Raw genomic sequence first — 16,498 nt, forward strand, 5'->3', positions numbered from 1 at the left:
GTTATGGCTTGGATGGTGAAATCAATATGGTCGTTGGTGACGGTATTGATGACGACCCATTAACCTATAAACAGGCAATGGCAAGTCCGCAACGGAAGCGATGGTCAGCCGGTATGGATTTAGAAATGGATTCCATGAAAAAGAACAAAGTCTGGGAATATGTAGAACCACCTAAAGATTTTCGTCCAATTGGATGTAAATGGGTCTACAAGAAGAAAAGAGGTGCTGGAGGCGAAGTCGAAACTTTCAAAGCTAGACTGGTCGCCAAGGGTTACACCCAAAGAGAAGGTGTGGACTATGAGGAAACTTTTAGTCCTGTTGCCATGCTCAAATCCATCCGAATTCTTCTCTCCATAGCTGCCGCTTTAGATTATGAAATTTGGCAAATGGATGTCAAGAACGGACCTTTCTTAATGGGCTTCTTGAAGAAACCATCTATATGGAGCAACCGAAGGTTATGTTCTTCACAGGCGGGAGAATAAAGTTTGCAAATTAAATAGGTCCATATATGGGCTTAAGCAAGCTTCTCGCTCATGGAACAAAAGGTTTGATGAGATCATCAAGACCTACGGCTTTCATCAGAATGAAGATGAACCTTGTGTTTACCAACTCAAGGAAAACCAAGTAGTAGTATTCCTGGTCCATTATGTTGATGACATTTTGATCATTGGAAACAATGTCAAGAAAATGACTCACATCAAGGAATGGCTTGACACTCAATTCGACATGAAAGACTTGGGTGAGGCAGCCTATGTTCTTGGTATTCAGATTGTCGAAACCGGAAGAACGGATCCCTTGCTCTCTCTCAAACGACTTACATTGACAAAGTTCTAGAGAGATTTTCCATGACCAATACCAAAGGGGCAAACATGCCCTCTCTAGACATGGTATCCGTCTATCTAAGGAACGAGTGTCCTACCGATCCTCAAGAGATAGAAGACATGGCAAAAATTCCTTATGCTTACGCGGTTGGAAGTCTAATGTATGCTATGCTATGCACTAGACACGACATACGCTATGCGGTTGGAATCGTGAGCGGTATCGATCAAATCCGGGAAGGGTACATTGGAATGCTGTTAAGTATATTTTGAAATACTTAAAGAGTACAAGAGATTATGTATTAGTCTACAAGGGTGGTGCTTTGAATCCCTTAGGCTATACAGACTCAGATTTCCAGGGATGTCTTGAAGACAGGAAATCTACATCTGGGATGGTGTTTACTCTTGGGGTGGAGTAGTGGTTTGGAGAAGTGCTAAACAAACTGCGATTTCGGATTCTACCATGGAGGTAGAATACATAGGCTACAGTGAAGCAGCTAAAGAGGTTGTCTGGCTAAGGAAGTTCTTCACCAGTCTTGGTGTAGTTCTTGGAATGGAAAGGCCTCTAGTCCTGCTTTGTGATAACACTGGAGCTATAGCCAACAGTAAGGAACCTCGGAGCCACAAGAGAAGTAAGCACATAGAAAGAAAGTATCATATTATCAGAGAATATGTGGCAAGAGGGGATGTCTTGGTGGAGAAAGTGGATACGCAGGATAACTTGGCTGATCCATTCACCAAAGTCTTGGCGGTAACTTCATTCGAAAAGCACCGTCAGAATTTAGGATTAATTGAAATGTACTGATTTGTTTTATATTAGTGCAAGTGGGAGTTTGTTGGGTTTTATGCCCTAAATAAAACTCTGTTTCAATGTAATCCAGATTATTCTATATCAATAAAGTAACAGAAGTAAATTTTCATTCACTTGTGTATGTTTTGGTTCACTTAATCAATTGCTTGTCTATTTGATTTATAAATTCATCCGAACCCCTTTCACATACTTGATCATGTTTATTGTGTTGTCAACACAGTGGAAAATAAACATGACTATGTGAATAAAGTATTCCTAGATTTATCGAACCTTTGGGTTTCACTGATATGACAATCTACAATAGAGTTTACTTACATTTGGAGAAATGTTATGTTCTTTCCAGAACATAGGTTAAAGTAAAGCTCAGGTTGGATGCATGGAGTATGCATTGGAATGGACCGATATTGAACTTTGAATTAGATTTTGAAACTTACCGTAAACATCTATTCAATTCAATATCATAAGTTGATCCTAGATCACATGATCTAAATCCTGATATGGTTAGGCTTAATTTCAAGAGTGTTATTCGTGTTCTTTGATTTGTTAGTTAAGCCTAAATCTTTAGTCTGGGCAATACATACATTTTGGGAACACGGTAGTGCGATTGAGTGGGAGCGCTAACATAAATATGGAATCTATAGCTTCTATCTGGCGAATAGTAAGCAAAGGGTGATTTCCTTCGAGCTTAACCAAACGAGATAAATGATTGAGTACTCATTTCACTTAGTTGAAATATCATTTATACAGGGTTAAGTGTTTTAAGGATAAAATACATTGTAGGGTGTTACGATAATTTAAGTCCCTTTACAGTGTAGATCATCCATATAGAGGATCATTGATCACATTAGGATTATAACAATGGATAACTAATAATGTGTCTATATGGTGGAACATATAGAGCATTCTATATACTGAGAGTGCAATTCTGAGTTCTATGTGTGGATTCAACGAAGAATTAATAAGTCAGTGAATTTAAGTGGTAAATTCTAGATCTGCTTATTGGAAGCTCGGATATATAGACCCATGGTCCCCTCACTAGTTGAGACGATATTACTTGTAAGACTCATTTAATTGATTTTAATTAATCAATTAAAAAATTCTCAAGATGGACTTGTCAGTTTGAGAATTTAGCACTTATTAAGGGCAAAACAGTAAATAGAGATTTTGAAGGGCATATTTATTAATTAGGAAACTTTAATTAGTTTCATTATTAATAAAATAAATGATAATATATTATTTGATAATTATTTTTAATTATTAAATAATTAGATTTATCATTAATATGGTTGAACAATGGAATTGGCAGTTTTTCACAAAAAGGAAACTATCAAGTGTAGGAAAAGGAAAGTTGAAAAAGCTTTTCACAGCACTATTCTGAAAGAATTTTCTCTCAAAAAATTCTCTCTGAGCCGCCACCTTCTCTCTCTCTATTCCTTCACTGTTTCGAAATGTATGAGTGCTAGAGTAGTACCCACACACATCAAGTAACACCTCAATCATAGTGAGGAAGGCTGTGTAGAATTCAGAAACAACAAAGAAGGACTTTTCGGGCTCAGATCTTGATTATACTCTGCTACAGAAAGGAATCAAGGGTTAGAGATCTGAGTGGGAGGAGACATATATTCCGCTACAATCACTGTAAGATTTCAGATACTCTTATGTGTTTAATTTCATATCGTTTTAGAAGTTCATACTTAGGTTGTTAAATCAACATACTTGTGAGTAGATCTAAGTTCCTGGTAAAATAACTTCCAACAGATCCACGGTCCCCATTCTAGTTGAGAACATTCTGCTTGTAAGACTCATTAATTGATTCATGATTGATCAATTATAATTCTAAAGTTAGACTATGTCTAATTTTATGAATTTTCACTAAGCAGGGGTGAAATTGTAAAGAAAAGAGTTTCTAGGTTTATTTATTTATTAATGGACTTTATATGTCTAATTAATAATTAAATTAAATGACAATATTATTTAATAACCTATTTTAGTTATTAAATAATTAGTTTTGGCATTTAAAAGGTTAGAATTGGAAAATTGGCGTTTTTGAGAAAATAGAGATAAAATTTGATAAAACTGCAAAATCAAGTGAGGCCCATTAAACACCATATGGCCGGCCACTTAGATGAGTTTTTCAAATTAATATTTTCATTATTTTAATGCCAAATAAATCCTAACCTAAACCTAGTAGTTGCCTATAAATAGAAAGTGATGGCTCAGTCAAATCACAAGTTTTCAACAAGCCTTTCTGACAGAAATTTCTCTCTTCAGAAAAACTGAGTCTTCCCCACTTTCTACACCTTGGCCGAAACCCTCTCTCTTTTCTTCTTCATCTTTTTCGTGACCCTAGTGAAAGAGTAAGTGCCCACACACAGCAAGCAGTAACTCAATCATAGATTGGAAGACTGTGAAGGATCAAAACTTGAAGAAGAAGGACATTCGGCCTCAGATCTTGATTATACTCTGCTATAGAAAGGAATCAAGGGTTAGAGATCTGAGTGGAAGGAGACATTAATTCCGCTGCATCAATGTAAGGTTTTTCTTAACTTTATATGTGTTTAATTTATCGTTTTAGAAAGTTCTTATTTAGGATGTTTAAACAACATACTTGTGAGTAGATCTAAGATCCTGGTAAAATAATTTCCAACAATTACTCCTATCGTCGCATATCTGGAAAAGGGTCTCTTGCCCGATGACAAAGTAGAAGCAAGAAAGCTGCGACAACGAGCCGCCCGTTATGTAATATATGATCAAAGGTTGTATCGCAGAAGTTTTAGTCAGCCCCTACTCAAATGCATCAGCGGGGAAGATTGTGATTATATACTTCGTGAGGTACACGGGGGGATTTGTGGCAATCATACCGGAGGTAACTCCCTTGCATTAAAAATCATGCGACAAGGGTATTACTGGCCAACCTTGCGACAAGATGCTCTCGCATTTGCGAAGAAATGTGACAGGTGCCAGCGAATAGCCACATATACCCACCAACCTCCGAGTAACCTCCATTCTATCACAAGTCCATGGCCCTTTGCAGTATGGGCGATTGACTTAATAGGCGAGCTACCTAAAGGGAAAGGTAGAGTCAAATATGCGGTAGTCGCAGTAGATTACTTCACGAAATGGGCCGAAGCCAAAGCACTCGCAACCATCACAGCAACTAAATTGCGCGAGTTTGTCTATAATTCCATAATTTGTCGATTTGGTATTCCATACAAACTCATTTCAGACAATGGAAAACAGTTCGATTGTAAAGAGATGCGACAACTATGTGACGATCTAGGAATCAAAAAGGCGTTCTCCGCAGTTGCTTACCCGCAAAGCAACGGACAGACTGAAGCTGTTAACAAAATAATAAAACACACCATTAAAGGGAGACTAGAAGAACGCAAAGGGACTTGGCCAGACGAGTTACCGCAAGTCCTGTGGTCTTATAATACAACTTCTCGATCCACAACTGGCAAAACACCCTTCTCGCTTTCCTACGGGTGCGAGGCCATGGTGCCAGTTGAAATTGGGGCAGGTTCCCTACGCAGAGATGTTTTCAACATCTCGCAGAACGAAGAGAAGCAGTCACTCTACCTTGATCTTCTGGAAGAAAAACGCGATCAAGCACACTTAAAAAATGCGGCTTACCAGCGGCGAACTGCAAGATACTTTAACTCTAAGGTAAAAGTAAAAGTCCTGCGAGCAGGAGACTTGGTCCTTAGAAGAGTAATGCCAAATACCAAGAACCCAACGCATGGGGTCTTTGGAGATAATTGGGAAGGACCATATCTCATCGCGGAAAAATAGGTGACGCCACATACCGACTCACAGCACTCGATGGTACTGCGATTCCACGAGCTTGGAATGGCGAAAGCTTAAAATTATATTATCAATAGTACTCGCATTATTAAATTATGTTCGCTTTGTACTTATACTTAGACATTTTTTATATAAAAAAAAAAAATCCTAAGTATAGGGGGGTATATATGCCATAATGTACTATTGATTATATAAAGGAAATGCCTCATATTTGTTAATTCTTCAAGTTTAAACAAATTTTGTCAAGTCTTGTAAGATTTTCTACTTATTACACCAGGTTGTAATTAAAGTCGAATATATATATTAAAAAACGCGAGTACCCGTGTACTGCGAAAATGTTAAACATTAATTATCCCCGCGAGGATATGAATTTGTCCAAAATAAATTGCAAATATGTCTAAGTACAGAGTGCGAGTACCCCTGTACCGCATAAAAAACTAACTAGCAAATTCAAAAGAAAAATAGTTCAAACATAGAAGAGAAAAGTCAAGCATTGGGAGCAGCAGGAGCAGATCCATCCACGACTTTGCTGACGGCTTCATTCTCGACTTCTTCAGCATCCGTAGCCTCAGCCTCCTCGGGAAGATTCCCTCCACCGCCTTGAGTTTGTGTGGGCGACATGGCGCGAAAAGCCTCAGCCATTTCAGCGGCTTCTGCTCCGAGGATTGAGAAGTCAAAATCTGGAATTTTGGAAAGAGTGGTGTATATATAGTCAGAAACTGCCTGGTCATACTGTTTCTTCCCATTCTCCTTCTCGACCTCAAAGTCGCGAGACATCGCCTCGATCTTCATCTGAGAATTCTTGGCCTCCAGCTCGACCTGCTCTTTAGACTTGCGAAGGTCTTCAAGCTCCCTGTCCTTATCACCCGCGTCTTGTTTTAGTTTCTTTATGCTCTCCTGGAGCTGGGCATTTTGCCTCTTCAGCAGTTCAGCTTCCTTAGAACCAGCAGCAACGGCTTTCATGAACAGAGTCATCGACTGCGAAGCCAACTCCACAGAGCGCGGAACAAGCTCTTCAGAAGGGATCCTCTCCGCCTTGGATATGAACTCCTCGCCCACGAACTTCTCCTGCATAGCCAGAAAATCGCGGGCTCGGATAGTTGGCTCGATCATGACTTTCTTCCCTTTGTCTTGCGCAATCTTAGCCAGCTTCTTGGAGGAATCCGCGGTAAGAGTAGTTATAACGTCGCTCTTCCTCTTCTGGGCAATGACGGGCGATGTCGTCGCTGTTCCACTTTTTGGCTTGCGGTTGAGGACGGGCGCGGACTTCAAGAAAGTCATCTCTGCGAGGACAAATAAAAGATAAGTATGAATAAATTTCAAGGCACTAGTTTATAACGTGGGATATGTTACCTGAGGTTGGTCGAGAGGTTTGCTTAGAGAGGCGTTTATCAATCCGCTCTTGTTGTTTCTCAGATGGTTCCTTGTATACTGGCTCTCTTTGAAGACTTGCGTTCTCTGGAATCAGCTTGTGTTCTCGCAGCTTAGCAGTCGTACACAATAATCGCCAGTCGCGATCTTGTACCGGAAGGCTCCCGAGAACTTCAACTGTCTCTCTGCGAGTTGCGTCGAGTGCAGGTCGAGCTGGTCTATCTGCGAAAACAAAAAGAGCGAGTTAGCATGAGATCTCCAAATAATTCAAAAAATGTCTAAGTTAGAAAACATGCGACGTACTAGGTCTACGATTAAAATCAGTTCTAATCCCTGGGACTTGAAGATGTAGAACCACTTTGATTTCCAATCTCCCATATTAGATACCATTCCTTCTACCCCATTAATTTCAGAAGTCGCCCATTTGCTAAAGCAGTAGAAACCATTGTGAAGGCCTACGCTTTTTATATCGTAGAAGTAGCTGAACTCTTCTACCGAGGGAGCCCTATGAACATACTCCATATACATCGTGTAAAAAGCCAGGGTGGTGCGATAACTATTGGGAGTTAGCTGGAAAGGTGATACATCATATCGTTTGAGGATAGCCGCGATAAAGGGATGGAAAGGGACTGATACCCCACATCGGAGAATGGGTATTGAGATTACCACATCCTCTGTGGGAATAATCGCAGGATTGGTAAAAGGAAGGTGCGCCCTCTGAGTCGGTTTAGGTCGCAAAGAAGCAAGTCGCAACAGGTTTAGCCTCGTAAAGGTAGTGAAGTCCGATTTGGTAACTCTCAAAATCAAATCCTCGCACGAATAGGGCTCGTTAAGCTGGGTATCCTCCACCGAGTCAGTCCCGCTCCCTTCTGCCTCTTCTTCATCCTCGCCTGATTCGCGAGCTGGGGCCGTCCAGTCGTCATCCGTCTCCTCGACCTCGACGTCAGGGGCATGCCTGGAGTGAATAAGATAATCGTGGGCTGACACTGTAGACTCACTGTCTCGAATATCAATGGTCCCAGGTTCAACGAGCTCCTGCACCATTTTCTCGATGTCTGCAGAAGACATCGGACCTAGCTCTATACCTACAGTAGGTGTGATCTCCTCTTCTGAGATCGAAGTCGGGATAAAGCTATCTTCCTCCTGGTCCTCGTCACCATGGAATGCATGGCCTCCCGAGCCGAGCAGCTGACTATCCGACAGGTCGCTCATCTGAAAGATAGAAGATCTCTTCAGCGTGGTGAATGTGTGAAAACAAAGTAAGTGATCTCACCCGCATAAACTATAAAGTCGCAACCTGCGAATAAGTCACGCATCCTGGGCTAAGCGATATACCTCTAGAAACGGCTGGGAGAAACTCAGTGACTCAAGGGGCATGCGTTCTCAAGCATGACCCTGAAGTTACTGAGGTACTCCCACCGTTTCGAGAATATCTACCCGCCAAAGGGTACGCTCATTAGAACATTAACGCATGTCGCAAATGGCTGGGTGTATCACGGTATCTCAAGGGACATATAACCGCATATATGACCATTAGAATATTGTGACACATCCACCATTTGGGAGACTCAGTTAATATTCTCGCGACTAAATTCACAGTATACAAAATCCTAAAGATCTAGGCGACGATCAGAAGTAAGTAAGTCTTGCAAATATGCGAGTATTCGAAATGTTCGTCCGAATACCCGCCAGTATTCAAAGCATGAAACAGTGCCTATTCAAGTTACATGTCATTTTTTATGAAATTACCCAGTTTTTTACCTAAAAAATGTAGCCTCATACATACCCCCTACAAACATTCATTCTTAAAGCCCCTCATGCATATTAGAAACCCAGAAAACAGTGTTCCCGCTCAAACCGAAAACGAAACACAGAGGAGATTCGAAAACTGACCTTTTGCTTCTGATGAAATTGTTCCCACGATTCGCCCTTGACAGCACTGTAGAATCAACGAAAAATCCACGGAGAGAGGCGAAAAAACTGGGCAATTTATGGAAGTATTTTTGGTGGTTTCTCTGAAAGAGAAGAAACAAGGAAGTTTAAGAAAGTTAAAGAAAATGAGGGAAAACGGGATTTTTGGTTCGAATTAGGGGGTTTAAATACCCAAATCCCTCATTAATTGGGATCACGACACGTGGCAATTAGAAGGCCTAGGGTCGCCCAATCCAACGGCCAAAGATGCCACGCCTACACAGAAACCGAAGAGTTTTGTGACGTGGCATCATCAATGCAACAAAAGTAATGATTATAGCCGTTATTTTTCGAAACCCTCGAAGGGACAACCAAAGGTCACCTCCTCGTGACAACCTTTCACCTGTCTCTCGAGTAATAGTTTCCCTTTGTGACCGCACCTGTCACATCGCAAAACTAGGGGCATGTGTTATAGTGAGATTTCTCTCACCTAGAAACTCGAGACCAGACCCCTATTTAGAGGACATGTATACTCAGATTTCCCAAAGAAAGCTGAGATGTCCCTGAGGGACTCCTCGAAGTTTTAAACCTCGCTTAAGATAGAATCAGCGAGAGCTAGCGAGCATGACCGAAGTGTAATCTCATCCGAGACAGGAGAGTAGCTCGCATATATCGAACTATATGCGAGTATCCTCCCCGTGTCTGTGTATAAACTAGGAGAACGACTCTCTGTAAATGCGAGTTGGTCCTAAGAACCCTGCACCCTTGATAAATTAATATAGACTTGCATGTCTAGGTCCTATCAGCCCGTCATGCGATGTCCACAAAAGGCGACTACCTAAGGACGCAGACATCCTAAAAATAAATGATAAACCCGCGAGTTTATCACCAGAATATGAACAGTCAACCCGCAGATTTAGAAGACGCATACGTTGATGAACTTAGTAACCGCCGCTCATTTCTTAATGTTAACGTTGTTTGGTTAATTATTGTAATTCAATGTGTAAAACGGATTGACAATGAATGCAATCCTTGTATAACTAATTGGACACCTGCTTTGTATATAAAGGGGTGATCCGCCGTGAAATGGGATCTACGAATCTCTTGCTACAGTGGACTAAGCAGACCATAATCTGACTGAACCACTATACTTCTCTGTCTTCTTGTTATTTTCCAACTTTTGTTAATTATTTCTCATTCCCAGTTGAATACTCGCACTTGTCTTTCCACGTAAATTGCTTCTTGTCACTAATAATATCATATAATTTGGTGTTGTGAAATTCACTCGACAACACAATCAACACATATTTATAACAAAATTAAAAAATTATATATACAAATAACATTTTAATGTAAAGAAAATAGCAATTTAAAAGTCTAATACATATAATACATTTATATTACAAAACTTAATAGATAAAATGTATATTCTATTCTTATATTTTTTTTCTACATACAATTTAAAATAAAATTAAATATTTTTTTTATGTATGCAATTTTTTTTCTTCATTTGAATTTGTTATTTGTTATTTTATTTATTTAATGTGTTGTTGGAGACATAAAATAACTATAGTTTGTTTTATTTTGTTGCTAGTTATGTGAAATAAAAAATATTTTTTTTCATAAATATTAAATAATTTAATATTAAAAAGTAACCAATCCAAAGTAACCGATCCAATCCGCACTTTTGCGGATTGAATTGGATTGGATTTGAGCTATTGTGTGGATTGGATTGGATCCAAAAAATGAAATCCGCACTTAGTGCGGATTGGATGTTGTTTGACCAAAAAAGTGCGGATTGGATTGGATGAACAGCCCTAATCAAGTTCTTGAGTTAAGATTTTGTCTCGAACGAAGTGAATGTCAATCTCTATGTGTTTAGTTCGAGCATGGAACACTGGATTGTAGGTAAGAGATCTTGCTCCTAAGTTATCACCCTAGAGAATTAGACAGCTAGGGACAGTGAGTTGTAATTCAGTGAGCAGAGATTGAATCCAAATGACTTCAGAAGTGGCCAGTGCAAGAGCACGATACTCAGATTCTATGCTTGACCTTGCAACAATCGGTTTGCTTCTTTGAACACCAACTTATGAGATTTCTACCAAGGAAGATGCAGTAACCAGAAGTGGACTTTCTGTCATCATAGCAGCCAACCCAGTCAGCATCAGTGAACCCCTGCAAATCAAGTCTATGAGCAGCTCTAAAAGTTAACCCCTGTCCAATGTACCAGCAAGATATCTAAGGATGCGTTTGGAGGCACTCCAATGCTCAGATGTTGGAGATTGCATGAACTGACTCAACTTGTTAACAGTGAAGGCAATGTCAGGCCTGGACATTGTGAGATATTGCAATGCTCCAATTACACTTCTGTAGGTAGTAGGATTTTACATTGGGGTGCCTACTTTAGATGACAGCTTTGTTGTTGAGCACATTGGTATAGTTTGGGGCTTGGAGTCCAGTAACTGAGTGTTGGTCAGCAAATCCCTTGCATATTTCTATTGAGTAAGGGTGATAGAGTCTTTGGATCAATGAACTTCAAGCCTAAGAAATAACTAAGAGATCCTAACACTTTAAATGCAAATTGATCATGCAGGATTGTGATAACATGCTATATGTGAGTCTGGTTTTCTCCTGTGTTGAGTATATCATCGACATAAACAAGGAGAAGAAGAAGCTAACCATTCTTCCTTGTGAAGAACAAACTGTTATTTGACTTGCTATTTTGAAAACCCCATTGAAGTGGAGAAGTTTTGAGCTTGTCAAACCAGGCTCGAGGGGCTTGTCTTAGGCCATAGATAGCCTTGTTCAGCTTGCACACATGGTGAGGGTATTCTGGATCAATGAAGCCCTGTCTTCCTTGAGGTCACCATTCAAAAAGACATTATTAATGTCACCTTGTTGAATGTCCCATCGAAAGGTTGTTGCTAGAGTGAAAATTATTCTAATGGTGCAAGGTTTGATGACTGGGCTGTATGTCTCAAAAAAGTAAATTCCAGGGAGCTGCTGAAATCCCTTTGCCACAAGCCTAGTCTTGTGCCTGCCAACTTACCCATCTTTATTGTACTTGACTCTATAAACCCATTTGTTGTGAACAATGGTCATGTCTGATGTGGGGGGAACCAGAACCCATGTTCTTTTCTTTTTCAAGGCAATGACTTCATGAGACATGGCTGCATTCCAAATGGGGCTAGCTAAGGCATCTTTGAGAGATTTGGGTTAAGTCTCAACATTAGTGCTTGCAAGATATGATTTTGGTTTAAATATACCATGTTAGACCTGGTTAGCATAGGGTGAGTGTTTAGTTGTTGATGGGCAGTGACAACAGTGGTACTTTCAGCATATGAACTAGCATTAGTGGATGCTTGAGGACTGTGATATTGGAGGACAGTATCATCAGGGTTTGGGGGTGAGTTTGTGGAGCTAGAGGCTTCAGTATGGACAAGCACAGGTTCTTGGATATTGTTATTGGGAGGGACAAGTGTAGAATACAGTATGTTATATGCTAACTCATTATTATAGGTAAAGTTGAGGACTTGGGTTGGGGGGAAGGAAATAGTTGGGAATAGGGAAACTCTTGTTCATTAAAGGTAACACTTTGAGCCACATAGACCCTGCCACTTGGATGTAGACATCGATACCCTTTTGAGGAGATGCTATATCCTATAAACAAGCACTTAGAGGATCTAAAGGCAACTTTGTGATTCTCATATGGTCTCGGCAAGGGAAAACATGAGCAGCCAAAATTGTTAAGCATATTGTAATCTGGTTTTTGGCTAAATAGTTTTTCATAAGGGGAGAGAAGATTGTTTGTTGGTGTGGGAAGCCTATTTATTAGATAAGAAGCTGAAGCAAAGGCTTCCCACCAGAAAGTTAAAGGCATGTTAGCTTGGGCAAGAAGTGTAAGGCCCACGCCAACCACATGCCTATGCTTTCTTTCAACTCTCCCTTGCTGTTGATGAGTATGGGGACAAGAATTTCTCTTAAGAATGCCTAATGTTCTGAGTGTTTGGTAAAGGGGTTCATATTCTTTCCCTAAGTCGATTTTAATGCTTTTTATTTTAGTGTGAAAGAACCTTTCAACAAAGGTATTAAACTGTAAAAATGGAGCAGTAGTTTCAGATTTAGTTTTCATTGGGAAAAGTCATACAAACTTAGTATAATCATCAATAAAACTTAGGTAATATTTGTAACCTTCACTAGAACTGTAAAAGGATGGACCCCATACATCTGAAAGAACAAGTTCAAAGGGCATGGATGTATTATTCTGAGAAGGTTTGAAATTGAAATGGTGTAATTTGCCTAATTGGCAGGCATCACAAAAAGAGAATTGTTTACATTTCTTATTTGGAACAACTAAAGACATAACTTTATTTAAAACTACTTGAGAGGGGTGACCAAGTCTTGAATGCCAAACTAAGGCAATCTGAGATGTGTCATGGACAAGATTACTTGTAGTGGCGAAATTAACGGCCTTGGGATTTGGTGTGAGGGAATCACCACTGGTTGGGTCAATTCTTTGGATTGTAGAGTAGATAATTCGAGTTTGTAAAGGCCTTCACTGAGATGGCCCTTAAGAAGGACCTGCTTGGTTATCTTGTCCTTAATGAGACAACACACAACATTAAATTCAAGAATGACATTATTGTCTTTTGTAAACTGAGATATGCTAAGTAAATTCTTATTGATAGAAGGAACATGGAGAATATCTTGCAAGACTAATGTTTTAGAAGGAAATTTAATTGAGACTAAACTATGGCCTATATGATGAATAGGTAAAGAAGAACCATTACCTTCAACAACCTTGGCTTTTCCCTTGTAGTCAGCAGTTGTGGATAGAATTTGTGTGTCATTTGTCAAATGGTGGGTGGCACCAGTGCCAAGAAACCATGCATTAGATAGATCTGGTGTGGTTGAGGAAGGACCAACTTCAGTGAGATCTTCCACACAACTGACATATAGGTCGGCTTCCTCTACCTCCTTTGTTATTGTAATTTCCTCTACCCCCTCTGTATGGTCCCCTGAAACCACAATTACTGTTAGAACCTCGACCAACATTGTTGAAATTTGTGGAGGCTATGTTGGCTTGAACATTGACAAGCGAATCTGAGGTGAGTTGCTAAATACGCATTTCTTGGCTTTGAAGCATAAATTGTACTTCTTAAAGAGTGAGAGGCTCTGTGCGAGAGGTGAGGTTAACAACAACAGCTTCGTACTCGAATCCAAGGCCTCCAAGAATGTATAAAACCAGATCATCATCTAATAAAGGTGTCCAGCTGCTGACAAGGAATTTGCTTACTGTTTCATCTTGAGAATGTATTCTTCAATCAATTGTGAACATTTCTTGGTGGTTTGAAGAAGACTACGGAGTTGAAGCAATCTGGCTCTGGATCGAGTAGCAAATAGTTGGGAAAACGTAGTCCAGATCTCAAACTCAGTCGATGTTTGGCAATTAACAACATGTCCAAGCATGTTTTTAGAAATAGAATTCATTACCCAATGCATCAAGAACTGGTCAAGTTGAAGCCATTGTTGATGAGCAGGGTTAGGAACATTACCTGCAAGTTGAATTGGTGGTGGAGGATTCTGACCAAGGATTAATCGATCCAGTTCATACGCTCGAGCAGCAGCAAGAGCAAGAGACCTCTAGACAGTGTAATTCGATCGATCCAATCTGAGATTCAGAGGTAACAGATTATTATTGGGAAGAACAGGTTGAGCATTAGCTGGTGGTAGGGATGTAAACGGGGCGGGACGAGGGTGGGGATTGCTCTCCCACCCCCATACCCGCCCCAATACCCGTTTAAATTAAAGCGGGGACGGGGGCGGGGATTACCCGGTGGGAGAAAGATTCCCATCGGGTACCCATAGGGAAGTAAACGGGGCATGGCGGGGCCGGGGATTGCTCACCCACCCCCATACCCGTATCCTAAATTCGCCCTATACCCATTTAAATAAAAGTGGGAGACAGAGCAAGAATTACCCAGTGGGAGGAGGCTATTCATTGGGTAACCATGAATATAATTTTGGAAAAAAAAAATCTCAAAAAGAATAAAAGAAAAAAAAAACCATCATAAAAACTCATTCAAATAATAACCATAATAATTCTATTACATGAAATATAAAAATCCACCAATAGCCTTAAAAAAACTAACATAGTCTACTGTTTAAAAAAAAAACAACGATAGTCTAAAAAGTTCTTCAACATCAATCTAAACATCTTAAAAGTCCATAAATAAAAGATAAATATATCTTCTATGGCAGCCTTCATCATCAGTCATCATAATCTTTATCAAGTTTCAAAGTCCACATAACTTGGTCCCTGTAATAACATATAAGAAAAATATATTAAAACTTATAACTATTAATAGAAATAGTTGAAGTAAATAATATTCGAATAATTAAAAAAAATAATTACCTCTTCATCATCATCTTTTATATCTTCATTTACTGTTGAATATTTTGGTATTTTTGTAGATGAATCTAAGAAACAAACATAAAACTATTAGAAATGACTAAAATAAGAAGAAGAAAAAAAAGAGCAAGAAATAGCATACCTAAAATCTCAGCCCATAACCAATCTTGTGCACACACCAAAGCTTCCAAAGTGTTAGGATGTAGCCTGTTACGATGAGGAGTGACATGTCTCCCACTAGTGCTAAAAGCTGACTCCGAAGGAACTGTAGTCACTGGTATAGCCAAAACATCTTTAGCAACCCTTTGTAAAGTAGGATATTTCAACCCATTGCTCTTCCACCATGCTAAAATGTTAAATTCAGAAATCCTTGGCAAAACAGCCTCTTCCAAGTAGTACTCTATCTCAGACTTAAAAGTATCCACATTTGTTGTGCTAGTAACGAACAAATCATAACCAGCCAAATCATCAACAGACTCATCAACATCCTTATCATGCTCAGAGCAACTCAATGAATGATTGATAGTACTTCCCTGATCTTGATTAATATTGTATTCCCCCACTAAATCAAGACACAATTTTCGAACTCTCTCAATTTCTATAGAGGACTTCTCACCATAAATTCGAGGGAAGTAGTATTCAATCAGTTTCATCTTAAATCTTGGATCTAGAATTGTTGCTATATATGGCCAATATCCCATGTATCACAGACCAATACTTTTCAAATTTTTCAATCATTTTTTCAACCATAAATTTTATCTCAAGACATTCTAACTCAAGACATTCATTGAGCAACAATCTAATCTCACATATCTTAGGAAAAAAAAAAGATTGGCAGTAGGATATTGAGCCCTAGAAAATATTTCAGTAACATTGTAAAATAACTTCAACTTTTCACACATCATACTTGCTAAAAACCAATCATGTTCATTAGGCAAGTGTCTATATTTTTTCTCACTGATTGTTAGGCGACTGAAAACATTAGTACTATAATGTAGATGAATTCTCTTTATGGAGATAAGCTATACAATCTCCAGTACCCCACCATTTACTAACATTTATTCTCTTTATGGAGATAAGCTATACAATCTCCAGTACTATAATGTAGATGAATTCTTATTAATAACACATTATTTGTTACCGGATTGAACATGCATATCTTTATAAGTGACATCATTTTGTAAATTAATGTAGTAAAGACCTTTAGACATGTGTCTAGATCAAGTTTCTAAAGAAACTTTAATCATAAAGGTCTTTGATAATTTTAAAATAATGTCACTACTATATTGCTTGTTCCTTAAACTGCTAAATATGAGAACTAATCTTGTCTATGGATAAAATTTTCTCACAGTCACTGACTTTTTTAGGTTT

The 16,498-nt window shown here is 39.2% G+C and overlaps 1 protein-coding gene across 2 annotated transcripts; it reads right to left on the minus strand.

Moving 5' to 3' along the window:
• Nucleotides 1-14,356: 14,356 nt before the first annotated feature.
• On the minus strand, nucleotides 14,357-16,180 carry LOC133036450 (zinc finger BED domain-containing protein DAYSLEEPER-like). Of its 2 annotated transcripts, XM_061113014.1 has the most exons (3): nucleotides 15,270-16,180; nucleotides 15,131-15,195; nucleotides 14,357-15,034 (listed from the first exon to the last, which is right to left on the minus strand). In XM_061113014.1, the coding sequence occupies exons 1-3, from the start codon at nucleotides 15,826-15,828 to the stop codon at nucleotides 15,005-15,007; spliced, it is 654 nt and encodes a 217-aa protein (XP_060968997.1). In that variant the 5' UTR covers nucleotides 15,829-16,180; the 3' UTR covers nucleotides 14,357-15,004. The 2 variants fall into 2 exon arrangements, with proteins under 2 accessions (XP_060968997.1, XP_060968996.1); XM_061113013.1 differs by lacking the exon at nucleotides 14,357-15,034 and having other exon boundaries at nucleotides 15,043-15,195.
• Nucleotides 16,181-16,498: the final 318 nt, after the last annotated feature.

The sequence above is a fragment of the Cannabis sativa genome, chromosome 4, assembly GCF_029168945.1.
Source record: "Cannabis sativa cultivar Pink pepper isolate KNU-18-1 chromosome 4, ASM2916894v1, whole genome shotgun sequence".
Classification (NCBI taxonomy): domain Eukaryota; kingdom Viridiplantae; phylum Streptophyta; class Magnoliopsida; order Rosales; family Cannabaceae; genus Cannabis; species Cannabis sativa.

Bases quoted from the DNA above. Each gene is read 5' to 3' on its own strand.
- LOC133036450 (XM_061113013.1), bottom strand. From the start codon at position 15,828: ATGGGATATTGGCCATATATAGCAACAATTCTAGATCCAAGATTTAAG. The intron at 15,196-15,269 runs GTATGCTATTTC...TTTGTTTCTTAG, and splicing joins GTTATGGGCTGAGATTTTAG to ATTCATCTACAAAAATACCA.